The 27,593-nt window shown below is 42.5% G+C and overlaps 1 protein-coding gene across 1 annotated transcript in view; it reads right to left on the bottom strand.

Moving 5' to 3' along the window:
- Positions 1-27,234, bottom strand: part of LOC133965076 (doublecortin domain-containing protein 2-like) — a 53,719-nt gene extending 26,485 nt beyond the window's left edge. The window contains exons 1-5 of the mRNA XM_062399472.1: positions 26,471-27,234; positions 25,626-25,680; positions 22,408-22,484; positions 21,752-21,886; positions 21,150-21,299 (exon numbers count right to left, since the gene is read on the bottom strand). Of these exons, the coding sequence (XP_062255456.1) occupies positions 21,150-21,299; positions 21,752-21,886; positions 22,408-22,484; positions 25,626-25,680; positions 26,471-26,757 (704 nt within the window). The 5' untranslated portion in view covers positions 26,758-27,234. The remainder of the gene's footprint in view (positions 1-21,149; positions 21,300-21,751; positions 21,887-22,407; positions 22,485-25,625; positions 25,681-26,470) is intronic.
- Positions 27,235-27,593: the final 359 nt, after the last annotated feature.

Raw genomic sequence — 27,593 nt, 5'->3', positions numbered from 1 at the left:
TTTCCGCAACTTAATTTTCACACTGATCAATAGGTGGCGCTATGATCCTGAACTAATATTCATATATGGAGCTGTTCTATTCAGGATTGTGATCATAGGTCAGTAGTTTGGAGCCGGTTGGATAATGCAGAGTGGATTAACAAAGTACTTCCTGTTTCCTGGCGAATCAGTAGGTGGCGCTATGACACTGAGGAAATATTGACACATAGAGCTGTTCAGGCTTGGACTCTGACCATGTGACAGAAGTTTTGTAGTGATAGGACAATGCACAGTGGAGTTATGATAACATCGTGTCCTTTTGCGAAGGAAAATCCTTCGCCGCACATCAATGTTTACACGGTTTGAGGAAACGTCACAATTCTGACCATGATCTAATGACTTGACTGATGTGATTTGAGCTGTATATTGTAAATCAGCCAGGAGCAGTTCATCAAAGTATAAAACATGTCACTTCCTGTAGCCACCAGGGGGCGCTGTAATTTCAAGTCATAATTTCTGTGTAGATGTCATCAGGATGGCACCCTTGTCTTACATGTCTAGTTTGGACTCAATTGGACAATGTATGTCCGAGATACAGAACCTCGTGTTTTGATGGCGTTTAATCAAACTCAAGACGCCACGCCACGGTCACACGGTGTGACGAAAGGTCAATCTCTTAATCACTTTTTATCTCCATCTTGTTGTGATGGCACTGATCTTAATTTGAAGTTAATCTGATGAAAGCCCTGGGACAAGTGCATCAAGTAAAAATGTGGAATATGGAAAAAAAATGGCCACTTAATCCAAAATGGCGGCCTCCCTGTTTGGTCAAGCATACCTATCCAAGATATTTTTTTGTTTGTTATGAAACGACACATGTCCCGATAGATTTGTATAAATGTCGGCCATCGTAGTGCCGGGGTTGCCCTATAGGGGGCGCTGGTCAGTTTTTTTGCCACGCCCATTTCTTAAAACCATATGAATATCTTCAGGGGGGGGCTGTTGTTACACACATGTAGTTTGAGAGAGATAGAATCATGAACACTGAAGTTACAGCAATTTCGTGTTTCACGGCGAGTTGATGAACTTTAATGCCACGCCATTCATATGGCGTTTGACGAAAAGTCACGGTAATCTTATGTCTTCATTGTCAATGTCTTGGGACCCATTTGATACAGTTTGACATGGTTGAGGTCAGTGGATGAGGAGAAATTCATCCAAGTGTAAGACAAGCAAAAAACAAGACATTTCCTGTTGCCACCAGGGGGCGCTGCGGTTTTAAGTCATCATTTATGCATAGATGTCATCAGGCGGGGACTATTGTCTTACATGTCTAGTTTGGACTTGATTGGAACATGTATGTCCGAGATACAGATGCCCGTGTTTTGATGGCGTGTAACCAATTTTTAACGCCATGCCACGGTCACACGGTGTGATAAAAAAAAAATCCCTCAATCATTTTTTATCTCCATCTTGTTGTGATGACACTCATCTGAATTTGAAGTTGATCTGATGAAAGCCCTGGGACAAGTACGTAAAAGTAAAAATGTGGGATATTGCCAAAATGGCCACTAAAAGCAAAATGGCGGACTTCCTGTTGTGTTTTTCATAATGCTCCATGAGACTTTTTTTCATGACTGGTCACGATACACCTATATCCAGATTTTGATGAAAATCCGTTATGTGGAAACCTAGGGGCTGGTTCCAGGGGGCGCTGTAGAGCCATTTTGCCACGCCCAATTCCAATTACTCCAGAATACTAAAATATCCGCAGACCTTGAATTTCCTGCAAAGTTTCATAACTTTTTGAGCATGTCTAGACCCTGAAAAAGCCCCCCAAAGGGAAATAATAATAATAATAATAATAATAATAATAATAACTAGGGCTACGTTGTAGCACTTGCGGGCCCGAGCACCCGCACGTTGAAGCCTGTTGCGGTCGGTGGAGAGAGCGATCGATGACCAAGCGCACATCATCGATCGAGCATGCACTTCTCCACGTTGCATGCGTTTTGCGCTCTGCGGCAGTAGGTTTGCCAGTAGGTGGCGCCATCACTATTATTACGCACAGACATATATATCTGTTCATGTAGGCGCTCTGATGTAGCGTGAGCAATTTTGTGTCAATTGGACAATGTTAACACAACTTAATTTTCACACTGATCAGTAGGTGGCGCTATGACCCTGAACTAATATTTATATGTGGAGCTGTTCAGATCAGTATTGTGATCATAGGTCAGTAGTTTGGAGCCGGTTGGATAATGCAGAGTGGATTAACAAAGTACTTCCTGTTTCCTGGCGAATCAGTAGGTGGCGCTATGACACTGAGGAAATATTGACACATAGAGCTGTTCAGGCTTGGACTCTGACCATGTGACAAAAGTTTTGTAGTGATAGGACAATGCACAGTGGAGTTATGATAACATCTTGTCCTTTGGCGAAGGAAAATCCTTCGCCGCACATCAATGTTTACACGGTTTGAGGAAACGTCACAATTCTGACCATGATCTAATGACTTGACTGATCTGATTTGAGCTGTATATTGTAAATCAGCCAGGAGCAGTTCATCAAAGTATAAAACATGTCACTTCCTGTAGCCACCAGGGGGCGCTGTAATTTCAAGTCATAATTTCTGTGTAGATGTCATCAGGATGGCACCCTTGTCTTACATGTCTAGTTTGGACTCGATTGGACAATGTATGTCCGAGATACAGAACCTCGTGTTTTGATGGCGTTTAATCAAACTCAAGACGCCACGCCACGGTCACACGGTGTGACGAAAGGTCAATCTCTTAATCACTTTTTATCTCCATCTTGTTGTGATGGCACTGATCTTAATTTGAAGTTAATCTGATGAAAGCCCTGGGACAAGTGCATCAAGTAAAAATGTGGAATATGGAAAAAAAATGGCCACTTAATCCAAAATGGCGGCCTCCCTGTTTGGTCAAGCATACCTATCCAAGATATTTTTTTGTTTGTTATGAAACGACACATGTCCCGATAGATTTGTATAAATGTCGGCCATCGTAGTGCCGGGGTTGCCCTATAGGGGGCGCTGGTCAGTTTTTTTGCCACGCCCATTTCTTAAAACCATATGAATATCTTCAGGGGGGGGCTGTTGTTACACACATGTAGTTTGAGAGAGATAGAATCATGAACACTGAAGTTACAGCAATTTCGTGTTTCACGGCGAGTTGATGAACTTTAATGCCACGCCATTCATATGGCGTTTGACGAAAAGTCACGGTAATCTTATGTCTTCATTGTCAATGTCTTGGGACCCATTTGATACAGTTTGACATGGTTGAGGTCAGTGGATGAGGAGAAATTCATCCAAGTGTAAGACAAGCAAAAAACAAGACATTTCCTGTTGCCACCAGGGGGCGCTGCGGTTTTAAGTCATCATTTATGCATAGATGTCATCAGGCGGGGACTATTGTCTTACATGTCTAGTTTGGACTTGATTGGAACATGTATGTCCGAGATACAGATGCCCGTGTTTTGATGGCGTGTAACCAATTTTTAACGCCATGCCACGGTCACACGGTGTGATAAAAAAAAAATCCCTCAATCATTTTTTATCTCCATCTTGTTGTGATGACACTCATCTGAATTTGAAGTTGATCTGATGAAAGCCCTGGGACAAGTACGTAAAAGTAAAAATGTGGGATATTGCCAAAATGGCCACTAAAAGCAAAATGGCGGACTTCCTGTTGCGTTTTTCATAATGCTCCATGAGACTTTTTTTCATGACTGGTCACGATACACCTATATCCAGATTTTGATGAAAATCCGTTATGTGGAAACCTAGGGGCTGGTTCCAGGGGGCGCTGTAGAGCCATTTTGCCACGCCCAATTCCAATTACTCCAGAATACTAAAATATCCGCAGACCTTGAATTTCCTGCAAAGTTTCATAACTTTTTGAGCATGTCTAGACCCTGAAAAAGCCCCCCAAAGGGAAATAATAATAATAATAATAATAATAATAAAAATCCTTACAGATTCAATAGGGCCTCTCACCATTCGGTGCTCGGGCCCTAATAATAATAATAAAAATCCTTACAGATTCAATAGGGCCTCTCACCATTCGGTGCTCGGGCCCTAATAATAATAATAATAATAATAACTAGGGCTACGTTGTAGCACTTGCGGGCCCGAGCACCCGCACGTTGAAGCCTGTTGCGGTCGGTGGAGAGAGCGATCGATGACCAAGCGCACATCATCGATCGAGCATGCACTTCTCCACGTTGCATGCGTTTTGCGCTCTGCGGCAGTAGGTTTGCCAGTAGGTGGCGCCATCACTATTATTACGCACAGACATATACATCTGTTCAAGTAGGCGCTCTGATGTAGCGTGAGAAATTTTGTGTCAATTGGACAATGTTTCCGCAACTTAATTTTCACACTGATCAATAGGTGGCGCTATGATCCTGAACTAATATTCATATATGGAGCTGTTCTATTCAGGATTGTGATCATAGGTCAGTAGTTTGGAGCCGGTTGGATAATGCAGAGTGGATTAACAAAGTACTTCCTGTTTCCTGGCGAATCAGTAGGTGGCGCTATGACACTGAGGAAATATTGACACATAGAGCTGTTCAGGCTTGGACTCTGACCATGTGACAGAAGTTTGTAGTGATAGGACAATGCACAGTTGAGTTATGATAACATCGTGTCCTTTGGCGAAGGAAAATCCTTCGCCGCACATCAATGTTTACACGGTTTGAGGAAACGTCACAATTCTGACCATGATCTAATGACTTGACTGATCTGATTTGAGCTGTATATTGTAAATCTGCCAGGAGCAGTTCATCAAAGTATAAAACATGTCACTTCCTGTAGCCACCAGGGGGCGCTGTAATTTCAAGTCATAATTTCTGTGTAGATGTCATCAGGATGGCACCCTTGTCTTACATGTCTAGTTTGGACTCGATTGGACAATGTATGTCCGAGATACAGAACCTCGTGTTTTGATGGCGTTTAATCAAACTCAAGACGCCACGCCACGGTCACACGGTGTGACGAAAGGTCAATCTCTTAATCACTTTTTATCTCCATCTTGTTGTGATGGCACTGATCTTAATTTGAAGTTAATCTGATGAAAGCCCTGGGACAAGTGCATCAAGTAAAAATGTGGAATATGGAAAAAAAATGGCCACTTAATCCAAAATGGCGGCCTCCCTGTTTGGTCAAGCATACCTATCCAAGATATTTTTTTGTTTGTTATGAAACGACACATGTCCCGATAGATTTGTATAAATGTCGGCCATCGTAGTGCCGGGGTTGCCCTATAGGGGGCGCTGGTCAGTTTTTTTGCCACGCCCATTTCTTAAAACCATATGAATATCTTCAGGGGGGGCCTGTTGTTACACACATGTAGTTTGAGAGAGATAGAATCATGAACACTGAAGTTACAGCAATTTCGTGTTTCACGGCGAGTTGATGAACTTTAATGCCACGCCATTCATATGGCGTTTGACGAAAAGTCACGGTAATCTTATGTCTTCATTGTCAATGTCTTGGGACCCATTTGATACAGTTTGACATGGTTGAGGTCAGTGGATGAGGAGAAATTCATCCAAGTGTAAGACAAGCAAAAAACAAGACATTTCCTGTTGCCACCAGGGGGCGCTGCGGATTTAAGTCATCATTTATGCATAGATGTCATCAGGCGGGGACTATTGTCTTACATGTCTAGTTTGGACTTGATTGGAACATGTATGTCCGAGATACAGATGCCCGTGTTTTGATGGCGTGTAACCAATTTTTAACGCCATGCCACGGTCACACGGTGTGATAAAAAAAAAATCCCTCAATCATTTTTTATCTCCATCTTGTTGTGATGACACTCATCTGAATTTGAAGTTGATCTGATGAAAGCCCTGGGACAAGTACGTAAAAGTAAAAATGTGGGATATTGCCAAAATGGCCACTAAAAGCAAAATGGCGGACTTCCTGTTGCGTTTTTCATAATGCTCCATGAGACTTTTTTTCATGACTGGTCACGATACACCTATATCCAGATTTTGATGAAAATCCGTTATGTGGAAACCTAGGGGCTGGTTCCAGGGGGCGCTGTAGAGCCATTTTGCCACGCCCAATTCCAATTACTCCAGAATACTAAAATATCCGCAGACCTTGAATTTCCTGCAAAGTTTCATAACTTTTTGAGCATGTCTAGACCCTGAAAAAGCCCCCCAAAGGGAAATAATAATAATAATAATAATAATAATAATAATAATAATAAAAATCCTTACAGATTCAATAGGGCCTCTCACCATTCGGTGCTCGGGCCCTAATAATAAAAATCCTTACAGATTCAATAGGGCCTCTCACCATTCGGTGCTCGGGCCCTAATAACTAGGGCTACGTTGTAGCACTTGCGGGCCCGAGCACCCGCACGTTGAAGCCTGTTGCGGTCGGTGGAGAGAGCGATCGATGACCAAGCGCACATCATCGATCGAGCATGCACTTCTCCACGTTGCATGCGTTTTGCGCTCTGCGGCAGTAGGTTTGCCAGTAGGTGGCGCCATCACTATTATAACGCACAGACATATAGATCTGTTCAAGTAGGCGCTCTGATGTAGCGTGAGAAATTTTGTGTCAATTGGACAATGTTTCCGCAACTTAATTTTCACACTGATCAATAGGTGGCGCTATGATCCTGAACTAATATTCATATATGGAGCTGTTCTATTCAGGATTGTGATCATAGGTCAGTAGTTTGGAGCCGGTTGGATAATGCAGAGTGGATTAACAAAGTACTTCCTGCTTCCTGGCGAATCAGTAGGTGGCGCTATGACACTGAGGAAATATTGACACATAGAGCTGTTCAGGCTTGTACTCTGACCATGTGACAGAAGTTTTGTAGTGATAGGACAATGCACAGTGGAGTTATGATAACATCGTGTCCTTTGGCGAAGGAAAATCCTTCGCCGCACATCAATGTTTACACGGTTTGAGGAAACGTCACAATTCTGACCATGATCTAATGACTTGACTGATCTGATTTGAGCTGTATATTGTAAATCAGCCAGGAGCAGTTCATCAAAGTATAAAACATGTCACTTCCTGTAGCCACCAGGGGGCGCTGTAATTTCAAGTCATAATTTCTGTGTAGATGTCATCAGGATGGCACCCTTGTCTTACATGTCTAGTTTGGACTCGATTGGACAATGTATGTCCGAGATACAGAACCTCGTGTTTTGATGGCGTTTAATCAAACTCAAGACGCCACGCCACGGTCACACGGTGTGACGAAAGGTCAATCTCTTAATCACTTTTTATCTCCATCTTGTTGTGATGGCACTGATCTTAATTTGAAGTTAATCTGATGAAAGCCCTGGGACAAGTGCATCAAGTAAAAATGTGGAATATGGAAAAAAAATGGCCACTTAATCCAAAATGGCGGCCTCCCTGTTTGGTCAAGCATACCTATCCAAGATATTTTTTTGTTTGTTATGAAACGACACATGTCCCGATAGATTTGTATAAATGTCGGCCATCGTAGTGCCGGGGTTGCCCTATAGGGGGCGCTGGTCAGTTTTTTTGCCACGCCCATTTCTTAAAACCATATGAATATCTTCAGGGGGGGCCTGTTGTTACACACATGTAGTTTGAGAGAGATAGAATCATGAACACTGAAGTTACAGCAATTTCGTGTTTCACGGCGAGTTGATGAACTTTAATGCCACGCCATTCATATGGCGTTTGACGAAAAGTCACGGTAATCTTATGTCTTCATTGTCAATGTCTTGGGACCCATTTGATACAGTTTGACATGGTTGAGGTCAGTGGATGAGGAGAAATTCATCCAAGTGTAAGACAAGCAAAAAACAAGACATTTCCTGTTGCCACCAGGGGGCGCTGCGGATTTAAGTCATCATTTATGCATAGATGTCATCAGGCGGGGACTATTGTCTTACATGTCTAGTTTGGACTTGATTGGAACATGTATGTCCGAGATACAGATGCCCGTGTTTTGATGGCGTGTAACCAATTTTTAACGCCATGCCACGGTCACACGGTGTGATAAAAAAAAAATCCCTCAATCATTTTTTATCTCCATCTTGTTGTGATGACACTCATCTGAATTTGAAGTTGATCTGATGAAAGCCCTGGGACAAGTACGTAAAAGTAAAAATGTGGGATATTGCCAAAATGGCCACTAAAAGCAAAATGGCGGACTTCCTGTTGCGTTTTTCATAATGCTCCATGAGACTTTTTTTCATGACTGGTCACGATACACCTATATCCAGATTTTGATGAAAATCCGTTATGTGGAAACCTAGGGGCTGGTTCCAGGGGGCGCTGTAGAGCCATTTTGCCACGCCCAATTCCAATTACTCCAGAATACTAAAATATCCGCAGACCTTGAATTTCCTGCAAAGTTTCATAACTTTTTGAGCATGTCTAGACCCTGAAAAAGCCCCCCAAAGGGAAATAATAATAATAATAATAATAATAATAATAATAATAATAAAAATCCTTACAGATTCAATAGGGCCTCTCACCATTCGGTGCTCGGGCCCTAATAATAAAAATCCTTACAGATTCAATAGGGCCTCTCACCATTCGGTGCTCGGGCCCTAATAACTAGGGCTACGTTGTAGCACTTGCGGGCCCGAGCACCCGCACGTTGAAGCCTGTTGCGGTCGGTGGAGAGAGCGATCGATGACCAAGCGCACATCATCGATCGAGCATGCACTTCTCCACGTTGCATGCGTTTTGCGCTCTGCGGCAGTAGGTTTGCCAGTAGGTGGCGCCATCACTATTATAACGCACAGACATATAGATCTGTTCAAGTAGGCGCTCTGATGTAGCGTGAGAAATTTTGTGTCAATTGGACAATGTTTCCGCAACTTAATTTTCACACTGATCAATAGGTGGCGCTATGATCCTGAACTAATATTCATATATGGAGCTGTTCTATTCAGGATTGTGATCATAGGTCAGTAGTTTGGAGCCGGTTGGATAATGCAGAGTGGATTAACAAAGTACTTCCTGCTTCCTGGCGAATCAGTAGGTGGCGCTATGACACTGAGGAAATATTGACACATAGAGCTGTTCAGGCTTGTACTCTGACCATGTGACAGAAGTTTTGTAGTGATAGGACAATGCACAGTGGAGTTATGATAACATCGTGTCCTTTGGCGAAGGAAAATCCTTCGCCGCACATCAATGTTTACACGGTTTGAGGAAACGTCACAATTCTGACCATGATCTAATGACTTGACTGATCTGATTTGAGCTGTATATTGTAAATCAGCCAGGAGCAGTTCATCAAAGTATAAAACATGTCACTTCCTGTAGCCACCAGGGGGCGCTGTAATTTCAAGTCATAATTTCTGTGTAGATGTCATCAGGATGGCACCCTTGTCTTACATGTCTAGTTTGGACTCGATTGGACAATGTATGTCCGAGATACAGAACCTCGTGTTTTGATGGCGTTTAATCAAACTCAAGACGCCACGCCACGGTCACACGGTGTGACGAAAGGTCAATCTCTTAATCACTTTTTATCTCCATCTTGTTGTGATGGCACTGATCTTAATTTGAAGTTAATCTGATGAAAGCCCTGGGACAAGTGCATCAAGTAAAAATGTGGAATATGGAAAAAAAATGGCCACTTAATCCAAAATGGCGGCCTCCCTGTTTGGTCAAGCATACCTATCCAAGATATTTTTTTGTTTGTTATGAAACGACACATGTCCCGATAGATTTGTATAAATGTCGGCCATCGTAGTGCCGGGGTTGCCCTATAGGGGGCGCTGGTCAGTTTTTTTGCCACGCCCATTTCTTAAAACCATATGAATATCTTCAGGGGGGGGCTGTTGTTACACACATGTAGTTTGAGAGAGATAGAATCATGAACACTGAAGTTACAGCAATTTCGTGTTTCACGGCGAGTTGATGAACTTTAATGCCACGCCATTCATATGGCGTTTGACGAAAAGTCACGGTAATCTTATGTCTTCATTGTCAATGTCTTGGGACCCATTTGATACAGTTTGACATGGTTGAGGTCAGTGGATGAGGAGAAATTCATCCAAGTGTAAGACAAGCAAAAAACAAGACATTTCCTGTTGCCACCAGGGGGCGCTGCGGTTTTAAGTCATCATTTATGCATAGATGTCATCAGGCGGGGACTATTGTCTTACATGTCTAGTTTGGACTTGATTGGAACATGTATGTCCGAGATACAGATGCCCGTGTTTTGATGGCGTGTAACCAATTTTTAACGCCATGCCACGGTCACACGGTGTGATAAAAAAAAAATCCCTCAATCATTTTTTATCTCCATCTTGTTGTGATGACACTCATCTGAATTTGAAGTTGATCTGATGAAAGCCCTGGGACAAGTACGTAAAAGTAAAAATGTGGGATATTGCCAAAATGGCCACTAAAAGCAAAATGGCGGACTTCCTGTTGCGTTTTTCATAATGCTCCATGAGACTTTTTTTCATGACTGGTCACGATACACCTATATCCAGATTTTGATGAAAATTCGTTATGTGGAAACCTAGGGGCTGGTTCCAGGGGGCGCTGTAGAGCCATTTTGCCACGCCCAATTCCAATTACTCCAGAATACTAAAATATCCGCAGACCTTGAATTTCCTGCAAAGTTTCATAACTTTTTGAGCATGTCTAGACCCTGAAAAAGCCCCCCAAAGGGAAATAATAATAATAATAATAATAATAACTAGGGCTACGTTGTAGCACTTGCGGGCCCGAGCACCCGCACGTTGAAGCCTGTTGCGGTCGGTGGAGAGAGCGATCGATGACCAAGCGCACATCATCGATCGAGCATGCACTTCTCCACGTTGCATGCGTTTTGCGCTCTGCGGCAGTAGGTTTGCCAGTAGGTGGCGCCATCACTATTATAACGCACAGACATATAGATCTGTTCAAGTAGGCGCTCTGATGTAGCGTGAGAAATTTTGTGTCAATTGGACAATGTTTCCGCAACTTAATTTTCACACTGATCAATAGGTGGCGCTATGATCCTGAACTAATATTCATATATGGAGCTGTTCTATTCAGGATTGTGATCATAGGTCAGTAGTTTGGAGCCGGTTGGATAATGCAGAGTGGATTAACAAAGTACTTCCTGCTTCCTGGCGAATCAGTAGGTGGCGCTATGACACTGAGGAAATATTGACACATAGAGCTGTTCAGGCTTGTACTCTGACCATGTGACAGAAGTTTTGTAGTGATAGGACAATGCACAGTGGAGTTATGATAACATCGTGTCCTTTGGCGAAGGAAAATCCTTCGCCGCACATCAATGTTTACACGGTTTGAGGAAACGTCACAATTCTGACCATGATCTAATGACTTGACTGATCTGATTTGAGCTGTATATTGTAAATCAGCCAGGAGCAGTTCATCAAAGTATAAAACATGTCACTTCCTGTAGCCACCAGGGGGCGCTGTAATTTCAAGTCATAATTTCTGTGTAGATGTCATCAGGATGGCACCCTTGTCTTACATGTCTAGTTTGGACTCGATTGGACAATGTATGTCCGAGATACAGAACCTCGTGTTTTGATGGCGTTTAATCAAACTCAAGACGCCACGCCACGGTCACACGGTGTGACGAAAGGTCAATCTCTTAATCACTTTTTATCTCCATCTTGTTGTGATGGCACTGATCTTAATTTGAAGTTAATCTGATGAAAGCCCTGGGACAAGTGCATCAAGTAAAAATGTGGAATATGGAAAAAAAATGGCCACTTAATCCAAAATGGCGGCCTCCCTGTTTGGTCAAGCATACCTATCCAAGATATTTTTTTGTTTGTTATGAAACGACACATGTCCCGATAGATTTGTATAAATGTCGGCCATCGTAGTGCCGGGGTTGCCCTATAGGGGGCGCTGGTCAGTTTTTTTGCCACGCCCATTTCTTAAAACCATATGAATATCTTCAGGGGGGGGCTGTTGTTACACACATGTAGTTTGAGAGAGATAGAATCATGAACACTGAAGTTACAGCAATTTCGTGTTTCACGGCGAGTTGATGAACTTTAATGCCACGCCATTCATATGGCGTTTGACGAAAAGTCACGGTAATCTTATGTCTTCATTGTCAATGTCTTGGGACCCATTTGATACAGTTTGACATGGTTGAGGTCAGTGGATGAGGAGAAATTCATCCAAGTGTAAGACAAGCAAAAAACAAGACATTTCCTGTTGCCACCAGGGGGCGCTGCGGTTTTAAGTCATCATTTATGCATAGATGTCATCAGGCGGGGACTATTGTCTTACATGTCTAGTTTGGACTTGATTGGAACATGTATGTCCGAGATACAGATGCCCGTGTTTTGATGGCGTGTAACCAATTTTTAACGCCATGCCACGGTCACACGGTGTGATAAAAAAAAAATCCCTCAATCATTTTTTATCTCCATCTTGTTGTGATGACACTCATCTGAATTTGAAGTTGATCTGATGAAAGCCCTGGGACAAGTACGTAAAAGTAAAAATGTGGGATATTGCCAAAATGGCCACTAAAAGCAAAATGGCGGACTTCCTGTTGCGTTTTTCATAATGCTCCATGAGACTTTTTTTCATGACTGGTCACGATACACCTATATCCAGATTTTGATGAAAATTCGTTATGTGGAAACCTAGGGGCTGGTTCCAGGGGGCGCTGTAGAGCCATTTTGCCACGCCCAATTCCAATTACTCCAGAATACTAAAATATCCGCAGACCTTGAATTTCCTGCAAAGTTTCATAACTTTTTGAGCATGTCTAGACCCTGAAAAAGCCCCCCAAAGGGAAATAATAATAATAATAATAATAACTAGGGCTACGTTGTAGCACTTGCGGGCCCGAGCACCCGCACGTTGAAGCCTGTTGCGGTCGGTGGAGAGAGCGATCGATGACCAAGCGCACATCATCGATCGAGCATGCACTTCTCCACGTTGCATGCGTTTTGCGCTCTGCGGCAGTAGGTTTGCCAGTAGGTGGCGCCATCACTATTATTACGCACAGACATATAGATCTGTTCAAGTAGGCGCTCTGATGTAGCGTGAGAAATTTTGTGTCAATTGGACAATGTTTCCGCAACTTAATTTTCACACTGATCAATAGGTGGCGCTATGATCCTGAACTAATATTCATATATGGAGCTGTTCTATTCAGGATTGTGATCATAGGTCAGTAGTTTGGAGCCGGTTGGATAATGCAGAGTGGATTAACAAAGTACTTCCTGTTTCCTGGCGAATCAGTAGGTGGCGCTATGACACTGAGGAAATATTGACACATAGAGCTGTTCAGGCTTGGACTCTGACCATGTGACAGACGTTTTGTAGTGATAGGACAATGCACAGTGGAGTTATGATAACATCGTGTCCTTTGGCGAAGGAAAATCATTCGCCGCACATCAATGTTTACACGGTTTGAGGAAACGTCACAATTCTGACCATGATCTAATGACTTGACTGATCTGATTTGAGCTGTATATTGTAAATCAGCCAGGAGCAGTTCATCAAAGTATAAAACATGTCACTTCCTGTAGCCACCAGGGGGCGCTGTAATTTCAAGTCATAATTTCTGTGTAGATGTCATCAAGATGGCACCCTTGTCTTACATGTCTAGTTTGGACTCGATTGGACAATGTATGTCCGAGATACAGAACCTCGTGTTTTGATGGCGTTTAATCAAACTCAAGACGCCACGCCACGGTCACACGGTGTGACGAAAGGTCAATCTCTTAATCACTTTTTATCTCCATCTTGTTGTGATGGCACTGATCTTAATTTGAAGTAAATCTGATGAAAGCCCTGGGACAAGTGCATCAAGTATAAATGTGGAATATGGAAAAAAAATGGCCACTTAATCCAAAATGGCGGCCTCCCTGTTTGGTCAAGCATACCTATCCAAGATATTTTTTTGTTTGTTATGAAACGACACATGTCCCGATAGATTTGTATAAATGTCGGCCATCGTAGTGCCGGGGTTGCCCTATAGGGGGCGCTGGTCAGTTTTTTTGCCACGCCCATTTCTTAAAACCATATGAATATCTTCAGGGGGGGGCTGTTGTTACACACATGTAGTTTGAGAGAGATAGAATCATGAACACTGAAGTTACAGCAATTTCGTGTTTCACGGCGAGTTGATGAACTTTAATGCCACGCCATTCATATGGCGTTTGACGAAAAGTCACGGTAATCTTATGTCTTCATTGTCAATGTCTTGGGACCCATTTGATACAGTTTGACATGGTTGAGGTCAGTGGATGAGGAGAAATTCATCCAAGTGTAAGACAAGCAAAAAACAAGACATTTCCTGTTGCCACCAGGGGGCGCTGCGGTTTTAAGTCATCATTTATGCATAGATGTCATCAGGCGGGGACTATTGTCTTACATGTCTAGTTTGGACTTGATTGGAACATGTATGTCCGAGATACAGATGCCCGTGTTTTGATGGCGTGTAACCAATTTTTAACGCCATGCCACGGTCACACGGTGTGATAAAAAAAAAATCCCTCAATCATTTTTTATCTCCATCTTGTTGTGATGACACTCATCTGAATTTGAAGTTGATCTGATGAAAGCCCTGGGACAAGTACGTAAAAGTAAAAATGTGGGATATTGCCAAAATGGCCACTAAAAGCAAAATGGCAGACTTCCTGTTGCGTTTTTCATAATGCTCCATGAGACTTTTTTTCATGACTGGTCACGATACACCTATATCCAGATTTTGATGAAAATCCGTTATGTGGAAACCTAGGGGCTGGTTCCAGGGGGCGCTGTAGAGCCATTTTGCCACGCCCAATTCCAATTACTCCAGAATACTAAAATATCCGCAGACCTTGAATTTCCTGCAAAGTTTCATAACTTTTTGAGCATGTCTAGACCCTGAAAAAGCCCCCCAAAGGGAAATAATAATAATAATAATAATAATAATAATAATAATAATAATAATAATAAAAATCCTTACAGATTCAATAGGGCCTCTCACCATTCGGTGCTCGGGCCCTAATAATAATAACTAGGGCTACGTTGTAGCACTTGCGGGCCCGAGCACCCGCACGTTGAAGCCTGTTGCGGTCGGTGGAGAGAGCGATCGATGACCAAGCGCACATCATCGATCGAGCATGCACTTCTCCACGTTGCATGCGTTTTGCGCTCTGCGGCAGTAGGTTTGCCAGTAGGTGGCGCCATCACTATTATTACGCACAGACATATAGATCTGTTCAAGTAGGCGCTCTGATGTAGCGTGAGCAATTTTGTGTCAATTGGACAATGTTAACACAACTTAATTTTCACACTGAACAGTAGGTGGCGCTATGACCCTGAACTAATATTTATATGTGGAGCTGTTCAGGTCAGTATTGTGATCATAGGTCAGTAGTTTGGAGCCGGTTGGATAATGCAGAGTGGATTAACAAAGTACTTCCTGTTTCCTGGCGAATCAGTAGGTGGCGCTATGACACTGAGGAAATATTGACACATAGAGCTGTTCAGGCTTGGACTCTGACCATGTGACAGAAGTTTTGTAGTGATAGGACAATGCACAGTGGATTTATGATAACATCGTGTCCTTTGGCGAAGGAAAATCCTTCGCCGCACATCAATGTTTACACGGTTTGAGGAAACGTCACAATTCTGACCATGATCTAATGACTTGACTGATCTGATTTGAGCTGTATATTGTAAATCAGCCAGGAGCAGTTCATTAAAGTATAAAACATGTCACTTCCTGTAGCCACCAGGGGGCGCTGTAATTTCAAGTCATAATTTCTGTGTAGATGTCATCAGGATGGCACCCTTGTCTTACATGTCTAGTTTGGACTCGATTGGACAATGTATGTCCGAGATACAGAACCTTGTGTTTTGATGGCGTTTAATCAAACTCAAGACGCCACGCCACGGTCACACGGTGTGACGAAAGGTCAATCTCTTAATCACTTTTTATCTCCATCTTGTTGTGATGGCACTGATCTTAATTTGAAGTTAATCTGATGAAAGCCCTGGGACAAGTGCATCAAGTAAAAATGTGGAATATGGAAAAAAAATGGCCACTTAATCCAAAATGGCGGCCTCCCTGTTTGGTCAAGCATACCTATCCAAGATATTTTTTTGTTTGTTATGAAACGACACATGTCCCGATAGATTTGTATAAATGTCGGCCATCATAGTGCCGGGGTTGCCCTATAGGGGCCGCTGGTCAGTTTTTTTGCCACGCCCATTTCTTAAAACCATATGAATATCTTCAGGGGGGGGCTGTTGTTACACACATGTAGTTTGAGAGAGATAGAATCATGAACACTGAAGTTACAGCAATTTCGTGTTTCACGGCGAGTTGATGAAATTTAATGCCACGCCATTCATATGGCGTTTGACGAAAAGTCACGGTAATCTTATGTCTTCATTGTCAATGTCTTGGGACCCATTTGATACAGTTTGACATGGTTGAGGTCAGTGGATGAGGAGAAATTCATCCAAGTGTAAGACAAGCAAAAAACAAGACATTTCCTGTTGCCACCAGGGGGCGCTGCGGTTTTAAGTCATCATTTATGCATAGATGTCATCAGGCGGGGACTATTGTCTTACATGTCTAGTTTGGACTTGATTGGAACATGTATGTCCGAGATACAGATGCCCGTGTTTTGATGGCGTGTAACCAATTTTTAACGCCATGCCACGGTCACACGGTGTGATAAAAAAAAAATCCCTCAATCATTTTTTAACTCCATCTTGTTGTGATGACACTCATCTGAATTTGAAGTTGATCTGATGAAAGCCCTGGGACAAGTACGTAAAAGTAAAAATGTGGGATATTGCCAAAATGGCCACTAAAAGCAAAATGGCGGACTTCCTGTTGCGTTTTTCATAATGCTCCATGAGACTTTTTTTCATGACTGGACACGATACACCTATATCCAGATTTTGATGAAAATCCGTTATGTGGAAACCTAGGGGCTGGTTCCAGGCGGCGCTGTAGAGCCATTTTGACACGCCCAATTCCAATTACTCCAGAATACTAAAATATCCGCAGACCTTGAATTTCCTGCAAAGTTTCATAACTTTTTGAGCATGTCTAGACCCTGAAAAAGCCCCCCAAAGGGAAATAATAATAACGAGATACAGATGCCCGTGTTTTGATGGCGTGTAACCAATTTTTAACGCCATGCCACGGTCACACGGTGTGATAAAAAAAAAATCCCTCAATCATTTTTTATCTCCATCTTGTTGTGATGACACTCATCTGAATTTGAAGTTGATCTGATGAAAGCCCTGGGACAAGTACGTAAAAGTAAAAATGTGGGATATTGCCAAAATGGCCACTAAAAGCAAAATGGCGGACTTCCTGTTGCGTTTTTCATAATGCTCCATGAGACTTTTTTTCATGACTGGTCACGATACACCTATATCCAGATTTTGATGAAAATCCGTTATGTGGAAACCTAGGGGCTGGTTCCAGGGGGCGCTGTAGAGCCATTTTGTCACGCCCAATTCCAATTACTCCAGAATACTAAAATATCCGCAGACCTTGAATTTCCTGCAAAGTTTCATAACTTTTTGAGCATGTCTAGACCCTGAAAAAGCCCCCCAAAGGGAAATAATAATAATAATAATAATAAAAATCCTTACAGATTCAATAGGGCCTCTCACCATTCGGTGCTCGGGCCCTAATAATAACTAGGGCTACGTTGTAGCACTTGCGGGCCCGAGCACCCGCACGTTGAAGCCTGTTGCGGTCGGTGGAGAGAGCGATCGATGACCAAGCGCACATCATCGATCGAGCATGCACTTCTCCACGTTGCATGCGTTTTGCGCTCTGCGGCAGTAGGTTTGCCAGTAGGTGGCGCCATCACTATTATTACGCACAGACATATAGATCTGTTCAAGTAGGCGCTCTGATGTAGCGTGAGCAATTTTGTGTCAATTGGACAATGTTAACACAACTTAATTTTCACACTGAACAGTAGGTGGCGCTATGACCCTGAACTAATATTTATATGTGGAGCTGTTCAGGTCAGTATTGTGATCATAGGTCAGTAGTTTGGAGCCGGTTGGATAATGCAGAGTGGATTAACAAAGTACTTCCTGTTTCCTGGCGAATCAGTAGGTGGCGCTATGACACTGAGGAAATATTGACACATAGAGCTGTTCAGGCTTGGACTCTGACCATGTGACAGAAGTTTTGTAGTGATAGGACAATGCACAGTGGATTTATGATAACATCGTGTCCTTTGGCGAAGGAAAATCCTTCGCCGCACATCAATGTTTACACGGTTTGAGGAAACGTCACAATTCTGACCATGATCTAATGACTTGACTGATCTGATTTGAGCTGTATATTGTAAATCAGCCAGGAGCAGTTCATTAAAGTATAAAACATGTCACTTCCTGTAGCCACCAGGGGGCGCTGTAATTTCAAGTCATAATTTCTGTGTAGATGTCATCAGGATGGCACCCTTGTCTTACATGTCTAGTTTGGACTCGATTGGACAATGTATGTCCGAGATACAGAACCTTGTGTTTTGATGGCGTTTAATCAAACTCAAGACGCCACGCCACGGTCACACGGTGTGACGAAAGGTCAATCTCTTAATCACTTTTTATCTCCATCTTGTTGTGATGGCACTGATCTTAATTTGAAGTTAATCTGATGAAAGCCCTGGGACAAGTGCATCAAGTAAAAATGTGGAATATGGAAAAAAAATGGCCACTTAATCCAAAATGGCGGCCTCCCTGTTTGGTCAAGCATACCTATCCAAGATATTTTTTTGTTTGTTATGAAACGACACATGTCCCGATAGATTTGTATAAATGTCGGCCATCATAGTGCCGGGGTTGCCCTATAGGGGCCGCTGGTCAGTTTTTTTGCCACGCCCATTTCTTAAAACCATATGAATATCTTCAGGGGGGGGCTGTTGTTACACACATGTAGTTTGAGAGAGATAGAATCATGAACACTGAAGTTACAGCAATTTCGTGTTTCACGGCGAGTTGATGAAATTTAATGCCACGCCATTCATATGGCGTTTGACGAAAAGTCACGGTAATCTTATGTCTTCATTGTCAATGTCTTGGGACCCATTTGATACAGTTTGACATGGTTGAGGTCAGTGGATGAGGAGAAATTCATCCAAGTGTAAGACAAGCAAAAAACAAGACATTTCCTGTTGCCACCAGGGGGCGCTGCGGTTTTAAGTCATCATTTATGCATAGATGTCATCAGGCGGGGACTATTGTCTTACATGTCTAGTTTGGACTTGATTGGAACATGTATGTCCGAGATACAGATGCCCGTGTTTTGATGGCGTGTAACCAATTTTTAACGCCATGCCACGGTCACACGGTGTGATAAAAAAAAAATCCCTCAATCATTTTTTAACTCCATCTTGTTGTGATGACACTCATCTGAATTTGAAGTTGATCTGATGAAAGCCCTGGGACAAGTACGTAAAAGTAAAAATGTGGGATATTGCCAAAATGGCCACTAAAAGCAAAATGGCGGACTTCCTGTTGCGTTTTTCATAATGCTCCATGAGACTTTTTTTCATGACTGGACACGATACACCTATATCCAGATTTTGATGAAAATCCGTTATGTGGAAACCTAGGGGCTGGTTCCAGGCGGCGCTGTAGAGCCATTTTGACACGCCCAATTCCAATTACTCCAGAATACTAAAATATCCGCAGACCTTGAATTTCCTGCAAAGTTTCATAACTTTTTGAGCATGTCTAGACCCTGAAAAAGCCCCCCAAAGGGAAATAATAATAACGAGATACAGATGCCCGTGTTTTGATGGCGTGTAACCAATTTTTAACGCCATGCCACGGTCACACGGTGTGATAAAAAAAAAATCCCTCAATCATTTTTTATCTCCATCTTGTTGTGATGACACTCATCTGAATTTGAAGTTGATCTGATGAAAGCCCTGGGACAAGTACGTAAAAGTAAAAATGTGGGATATTGCCAAAATGGCCACTAAAAGCAAAATGGCGGACTTCCTGTTGCGTTTTTCATAATGCTCCATGAGACTTTTTTTCATGACTGGTCACGATACACCTATATCCAGATTTTGATGAAAATCCGTTATGTGGAAACCTAGGGGCTGGTTCCAGGGGGCGCTGTAGAGCCATTTTGTCACGCCCAATTCCAATTACTCCAGAATACTAAAATATCCGCAGACCTTGAATTTCCTGCAAAGTTTCATAACTTTTTGAGCATGTCTAGACCCTGAAAAAGCCCCCCAAAGGGAAATAATAATAATAATAATAATAAAAATCCTTACAGATTCAATAGGGCCTCTCACCATTCGGTGCTCGGGCCCTAATAATAATAATAATAATAATAATAATAATAAAAATCCTTACAGATTCAATAGGGCCTCTCACCATTCGGTGCTCGGGCCCTAATTAAAATTAGGGCTGAATGATAATTGTAAGGTTTAAGCATTAAGTAATGTCTAATATGTGATGACCTGAAATATGGAAAAAAAACTATTAAATAATGTGTGTTTCTGACTTGTTTGTGTTCAACACATGCCTGAAAACAGAAAACATTTAAAATGTGTCCATTTAAAAAAAGCACTTGGGTTTTTTGCTCACATGCAAATTATTCATGTTGAAAATAATATTTGGAGCTGAGGGACTTTAGCTTGCAGGAGGTTTGAAAGAGGACATTAACCCAGGAGGTGTAATTAGCTGCCACACTGGAACACCTGTAAACACAAACTGAACGGTCTCCATGAACCATCTCTCCTAACCATTCATTCGTCCTCTTCATACTTTTGATTAGTAACAGCAATTAGCAATTATATCGGAACACATAAACACACACTTCGCTAGTGTCCTGTCCTAACTGTCAAAAATGTCAAGCTTCTATATCAGTTCGTGAAATAAGAACATTTTTAATTTCTATATTGCAGGATAGGTGTGAGTGCAGAAAGGATGGATAAGACATTAAAAATTTCTTTTCCTATAAAAGAAAACAATATAATGGTGTTATTTGTCTATGTATGAGAGAAAATATGAAACAACCAACAATCTCCTATAAAATGACGCCTTTTATCATCAATATTTTTCTGTAAAGGCAAATAGCACAATGCAGACGTTTGATGACAACATGACTTGTTTTCATTTTTTGATCAGGATGTCCAGCTGCATACACATGCACCTAAATCTCCTGTAGTGCAGTGCTCACCCATTCAACCTCCTGGTCCCTCTTGGCTTGCTGAAGAGTAGGTCACTGTACGGCAGCTTCTTAAACCTGTCTCTTCCTACAGCCACATACAGCTGACCGCTCTCCAGCTGACTCCCTTCAGTCACCTGGTGGCCTTCGTAGGTGAAGAGACTAGAACACAAACACACAAACACCAGATCTACACCCAGTTCTTGGTGATCTTGACTGTAAGAGAGTACATGTGTAAATGTAATCAGGTTGAAATCATGTAGAGATACAAAGTGGAAATGAAACACATTTTAGTGCCAGGTGAGTAAGAGAGTCAAAAGCCCACTCATGTATGTTTGAACCAGCACCAGTATATATTGTACGTGTGTGTAAGGTTATTTTTAAAAGTCTATGTTAGCATAAATGACTGGAAGCAGTTAAAAAAAAAATATTTTTTTTTTTCATTTATATGTAAATTTATGCAGCAAGGTGATGGAAAATCTAATGAGATCATCCGCTATAAGGAACGAACATGTGGTTCAGGTCTGAAGCTTGTGTCGTGTAGTGTTCTTGATTTATTATGTTAAGAAGACGACATTACATCCTCATGTAGAGAGATGTCTGGTGGATGCTACCTTCGAACACCCCCCAGGACTTTCAGACCCATCTTCTCTGTGATCGTCTCTAATATCCGTTCAAACTGGCCCAGCATCCTCTGGTGGATCAGCAGCCTCACTGAAGGGTTCAGCACGTCGCCATTGGCTACCACGCTACGGGAAGAAAGTGACAGTGAGGGATTTCCATGGTGACGGTATCCCTCTGCGCTCATGTGTCAGAAATCAGCAGTCGATGACATTATCTCCCACTTCGTTCAAAGACAATGGCAGCTCCTTTATTGTGTATAAAACAGTGGTGGAGGAAGTATTGACAATATACTCATTTAAAAGTACCACATGACCTTTTCTAGTAACTGGGGTTTATGTTAGTTCTCTTTAGCACAAAAATAATACAGACTTTGTCATGTTAATTCAAAATGCTGCAGATGACGCTAACTAAGACATATTGTCATTCTAAAGAATGGCCGAGTCTCGGCAGTGACCTCTCCTGAATTAATTCCAGGTTGATGCAATGTGTAAATGCTGATGAGTCAAAGTAAGTAAAGTAAAAAGTATCCAAAAATAAATCTACTTACATGTACTTTGTGACATCATACCACTGTGTATATACAGTATAAAGTAGTAAATCTATTATAATGTGGTAAAATGGTGTTAAATGGGGGACTTTAACTCACAATATTGTACATGGCTCCTTGATGGGCTTCAGGAATCGAGCCGACACAATGATTCGAGTCGGTGGCAGCGGTTTGGCCTGGAACAGACGGATGAGACAGACTGAAACATGTTGTGAACCCAGGAGTGATTTGCAAGTTTCGTTGGTACATCACTGAGTTCCATTTGGGATTCAGGGACAGCCTCAGTTTCCCAGCGGAGGCTCAGGAGAACAGACCTGTGCAAATAAAGCAACACATGTGCGTCCTCTAGGGGCAGCGGTGCTTGGGGAACAAGAGCCAACATGGGTGGTGGGAGTCTGATGGAGCAACATATGTTTATTAGACAACGTCAAGTATATTCTAATGAATTTTTCTTTAATCCATCCATTTTTTTCTGTGGAATTTTTTGTTAAAGTTACAAAAAAACATTTTTGATTGACATCAAACCCTTTCATCCGAAAAGCCGAAGAGAAAGAGCTTTTGTAGTCTCTGGAATAATCTGTCTTTAATCGCTGTGACGACGAAAAGCACGATCCCTCTCTAACCCTTTGAGGTGGCGAGGTCGCAGAGCGCGAGCTCCGCAGGTCCTGTCCCATAAAACCTGGTAACACACTGTGACTCTAAGACTGAGATTTGAATCCTGTGAGAGAAAGAGATAAGAGAGCAGGCGCATTAAAAGTCCTCTGGGATCTGTGAGTGCACCCTGGTAACAGAGGACTTAGGCCACAAGCGGAATTGAACAAATAATAAAGCGCTGTAAAGGGAAAGGCTCTCTGTGCACCATATTTCAGGCTAAAGACTACAAAATAACATGTATCATAAAACATTACAGTGTAGTTGAATTTACATAATTGCTGAAATCATCAAACTTCCCTAATTTGAGTGTCATTAAAAAAGCAATTGCTCTTCCATTCTGATAATTTGCCGTTCACGTCTGCTACAGAGAGCAGCTGGGAACCAGTCCAATCAGTCTCTAGGGAGCAAATATAAATACTAGATTTGATGTTTTTCCACCGGCAACGATTTGTTTTACATCGTGTGGCCTTTAAACGGCGAAGAAAAAGCCCACTCAGCTCTTTTTTTGTGTCCATCCATCACTTAGAGCTGTTAACAGTGATCTTACACGGCTTACTAAGTCAATTGACTATTGCACCTTTAATAGGAAAGCAAGAAAAACATCTTATACATCTTGTACAGTTGATAAACTTCCCATTCCATCTGCTGGATATGTACAGAGTGTAGATGCAAGATTCAGCTAAATCAGAGTTCTTCATTTCAGGCTTTAGGCGCTAGTATAGCACATAAGCCTACAGAGGCTAACAATCTATCTCGCCAAGTTCAAGAAGTGAAATAAAACAAAAATATCCTAACCCTTTTATTCAGGTCGATTCCAAAATTGAACTTCTTTGAGTGGTTCTCCACCCTTCCATGAGATTTCATCGAAATAAGTTTTTGAGTAATCCTGCTAACTAACAAAGAAATGGCAATGAAAACACCAGAGTGACACTAGTATGTATACCTCCGCCAAGGCTGACCAGTGTCCTTGTGAAACCATTTTTTAAATAAAGTAAATCCTGAGAGCAATTTGGATCTGTGCAAAACACAAAATGTCAGTTCCCTAAAAATACTTGACTATATTCATCAAGAGTTTGTTGGGGGAGGAATCAAGGAAAACCATCCAAACCCAAAATGATTGGGATCTGCTCTGACTCATTACACATCCTTTTCTTCCAGTAGTGTTTGCATTATCCTGCTTACTAATAAACAAACATAACCTCCTTGGTGAAAGTAATCAACATCATATAAGAACCAAATGCAAAAGTCAAATGTTTAAGGGGAAATAAACAACAAATTCAAATCTACTATGTGCAATAAAAAAAAAGATGCTGAGGATAAGAGTCAGATGCAAAACGAGTCATCAAAAGACTTCATTAATCCAACCTACAATTGCTCCGGAAAATCAATAGGACAAAGAAACCTTACTTGCCGAGCGTCCAGCACAGTAAGAGTTCTCATCATTAATCGACACAATCAGCCAGATCAAGTGCGGTAGTGAGGAGGCCCTTGAGAACTAAATTGGTTCTTTTGCTGCTCGCCAATCACAGCAGCAACAACAGCCCCTTCAGGTTTTCGGTGATGACAAAAAAGCTTTTTGCCAGCAAGTGATAAGACCGAATCAGGGGGTGGAGAGTGGCAGGGCTCACACACCGGAAACACCTCTGAGGCTCTGACCACAAGACCAGGGACTAAAGTTTCTGTCTTATATTTAGTACCGAGGGTCCTGACGGAGACTTTGTGTGACCCATTGGCTGGAATGAGTGTGTCAGAAATGCTGTCCCTATAAACACGTGAGGGGAGTAAAATAAAGTTTGGCATATAAGGTGAAGTAGAAGCTTTGTTTCCTTCCACAGAATGAACTTTGTATTTAAAAAGAAAGACAAAAACATTTCGTCTCCTCTTGAAACAGGAACTGGACGAGCCCGGCCTTAAGCCGCCCTTGTCTTGGCTGTGAGTTCACAGCTGGTGATAAAAGATGCATTCAAAGGAGGGATGATTATGATCCATAAATCAATAATTCATGGCCACTGAGACAACAACATAGTGATTCTTTGCAGGGAACAAAGGGGGAGAAAAGCTCAACATAACACCATGCTTTCTAAGCCCTTCACACTGTGGGCAGCAGGGACGAGTGTGGAGGTGATGATGCCAAATCCTCATGTATCTTGCATTTAGGGGCAGTTTCAAATGTTGAAGAGTTGGATGGAGTACAGATATTGTAACTGAAACCCGTCCTTGAAAACAGAGCCGCTGCTGAAAGGTTTCATTAATCTGCAAATCTCACTGACGATAATGTTCACACAACGCTTCTGTGATTAGGTTTTCATTGTCATCATAACGGCACTATAGCTTTCACACAACAGGAAATCAAGCAAAAACAAATCCTGAAGTTCCAGTGTGTGATTTTCCTGTCTTCGTTGGCTGAGGATCCACCAAACACAGTGACTGACCAGACAATTTAACATATGTAAACAGCTTCCGTCTCAGCTGATTGTTCATATGGGGCCACAGATCATAGTGATGGGCACAGTGGCTCAGTCACCATGCTGCACAATGAAGTCCCTACTGATGCACAATGAAGTCAAACAGAGCCTGGTGAGCTCTGGCAGCTGATTGAACCCATCATAGCCGTATGACAGAAATAAGTTTTTGAGGAACTGAGAGAAGATTTGCTGACTCACATGCATCGGAAGAGTCTGCAGCAACCTCCTCTTTCTAGATCCAATGTGGATGTAACTGCAGAAAGAAAACAAAAACAAAGTTACATTTAACATATAAGGAGTGTGTGTTTAGTCATGTTTATACGTTATAACTAATGTACATTGGGTAATTCAAAATTTCTTTTTTGTATTATCTTCTGTATTGAAACTTATTTTTTGTACACAATTCCTTGTAAGATCCAACACTTTTAAGCCTAAAGATATAATGTGGTATATATGCATTGAGTGGGACAGGAGGACGATGCAGTGTTATATATATTAAGCTCTATAACAGTGAGGATATATATATGCCCAGTATCTTTCCCTGGATATTTGGTGAAAGTATACAAACGTCATGTCCCCAGAAATCCTTCCAACTCAGCTGCTTCACCACTGCTTTCTATGAATAACACGGCTGCCCAAATCTCATTACCTGCTGCATAAGTCCACCTTATTTAAGCCAGGCCAGAGGCAGCACAACTCTCTGCAGGGCTGATCTCATCATGCTTATCTCAGCGATGTGATTCTTATCCACTGGTGTAAAACTGTTGAGTCACTTTAAGACCACGGTTGACAACATTGACCGTGGAACCCAGTGTGGGATACAGCAATATGCATTAATAGCCTCAAGTTAGAATTCTTGGAACTACTTGTATTCTTAGCTGAGCAGGCAGGTAAGACTCGATATCCCCCACATGTATATTCAATATTAACATGCCGGTAAGGAGGCTAATGGATCAGTTTTTACGCATAGATGCAATATCCTCAAGACTTTGAGAAAAGCATCAAGTAGTATATCATTTATCACAATTGCACTGTAGTCTTACTCCAGCTTTTTGAACCTCTCCCTCCCGGCTGCGACGTACTGCTCCCCGCTCCGCAGGCTCTCCAGACAGTCCACCTTGTGGCCTCCTCTGGGCGTGTAGATGTTCCTCACCGCTCCGAACGGGGCCTGGACCCCGCCGGACACCTCGCTCAGCAACGTGTCGAAGTTGGACACCCTCTTTTGGTTAATCACTATCCGGCGAGCATCGTAGTGCGGGTCACCGTTGCGGAACATGAAAACGTTCTTCACCACCGGCTGCGACAAAAAGTTGGGCTTCTCCGAGCCCATTGCTCGTGCGTAAAAAGCGACTTGACGCGCGGAGGAGAGACCGAGTGGGGGATCTTTGTTAAAACAAACTTGGGACCGGATGACACGGGCTGCAAGACAAAGGCTTACAGGCCATTGTAATTACATTAGAGCTGCTCCATGCCGGCCACACGTACAGGGTTAAGTGGAGCTGAAGTCGGCACGCAAATGTTCAAGGAGTTGTTTTGCGAACAACAGCGTCCAGAGCCAAATGCTTCCCAGGTTAAATGAGGCAGAGTAATCAAAACAGAACCACATGCACGTATGCGTAGACGTGATCCGACGTTGTACACGTCAACTATCCACAAGCTTCACAGAGTCTCAGTGCGCTGCACAGTTAACTGTGCGGAGTTGTCCAGCCTCGCGTGCTCCTATCGGCGCTAAGTACGCGCAGCGGGTGACAGTGAGAGCCAGGCGGCTTCGTGCAGTGTCCCCACGATGCAGCCTGAGCGTCAGGAGAGCTCATGTGTTGGGATGTATCTATGGGAACACACCGCTGCTCTCTCACCGATTACCACCGTCGTAATAAGCAGGCAGTAAATCATATTCTCAAGAGCAGAAGCAAATATCGGTTCAATTCAAAGCACATTGCGAGCGTGCAGGAAACACAACTGTAAACATGCACGAGGAGCTCCCTAAAGTGGAGACAATTAAAAAACGTAATAAAGCTGCAGCCCGTGGCTTTGAACTGTAGGAAACTCTGCAGCAGCCACTGTACAAAGTTAATTGGGCATCAGGAGACCAATTGCAAAAACCACAGGCTCCCGGCGACACGCAGAACGTGGGACAAATAACATGTTTGTGTTGTGGAGGTGCTG

The sequence above is a fragment of the Platichthys flesus genome, chromosome 11, assembly GCF_949316205.1.
Source record: "Platichthys flesus chromosome 11, fPlaFle2.1, whole genome shotgun sequence".
In the NCBI taxonomy this organism is placed as follows: domain Eukaryota; kingdom Metazoa; phylum Chordata; class Actinopteri; order Pleuronectiformes; family Pleuronectidae; genus Platichthys; species Platichthys flesus.
Note: the sequence above shows the minus strand (reverse complement) of the source record. Positions and strands in the feature narration are given on the sequence as shown.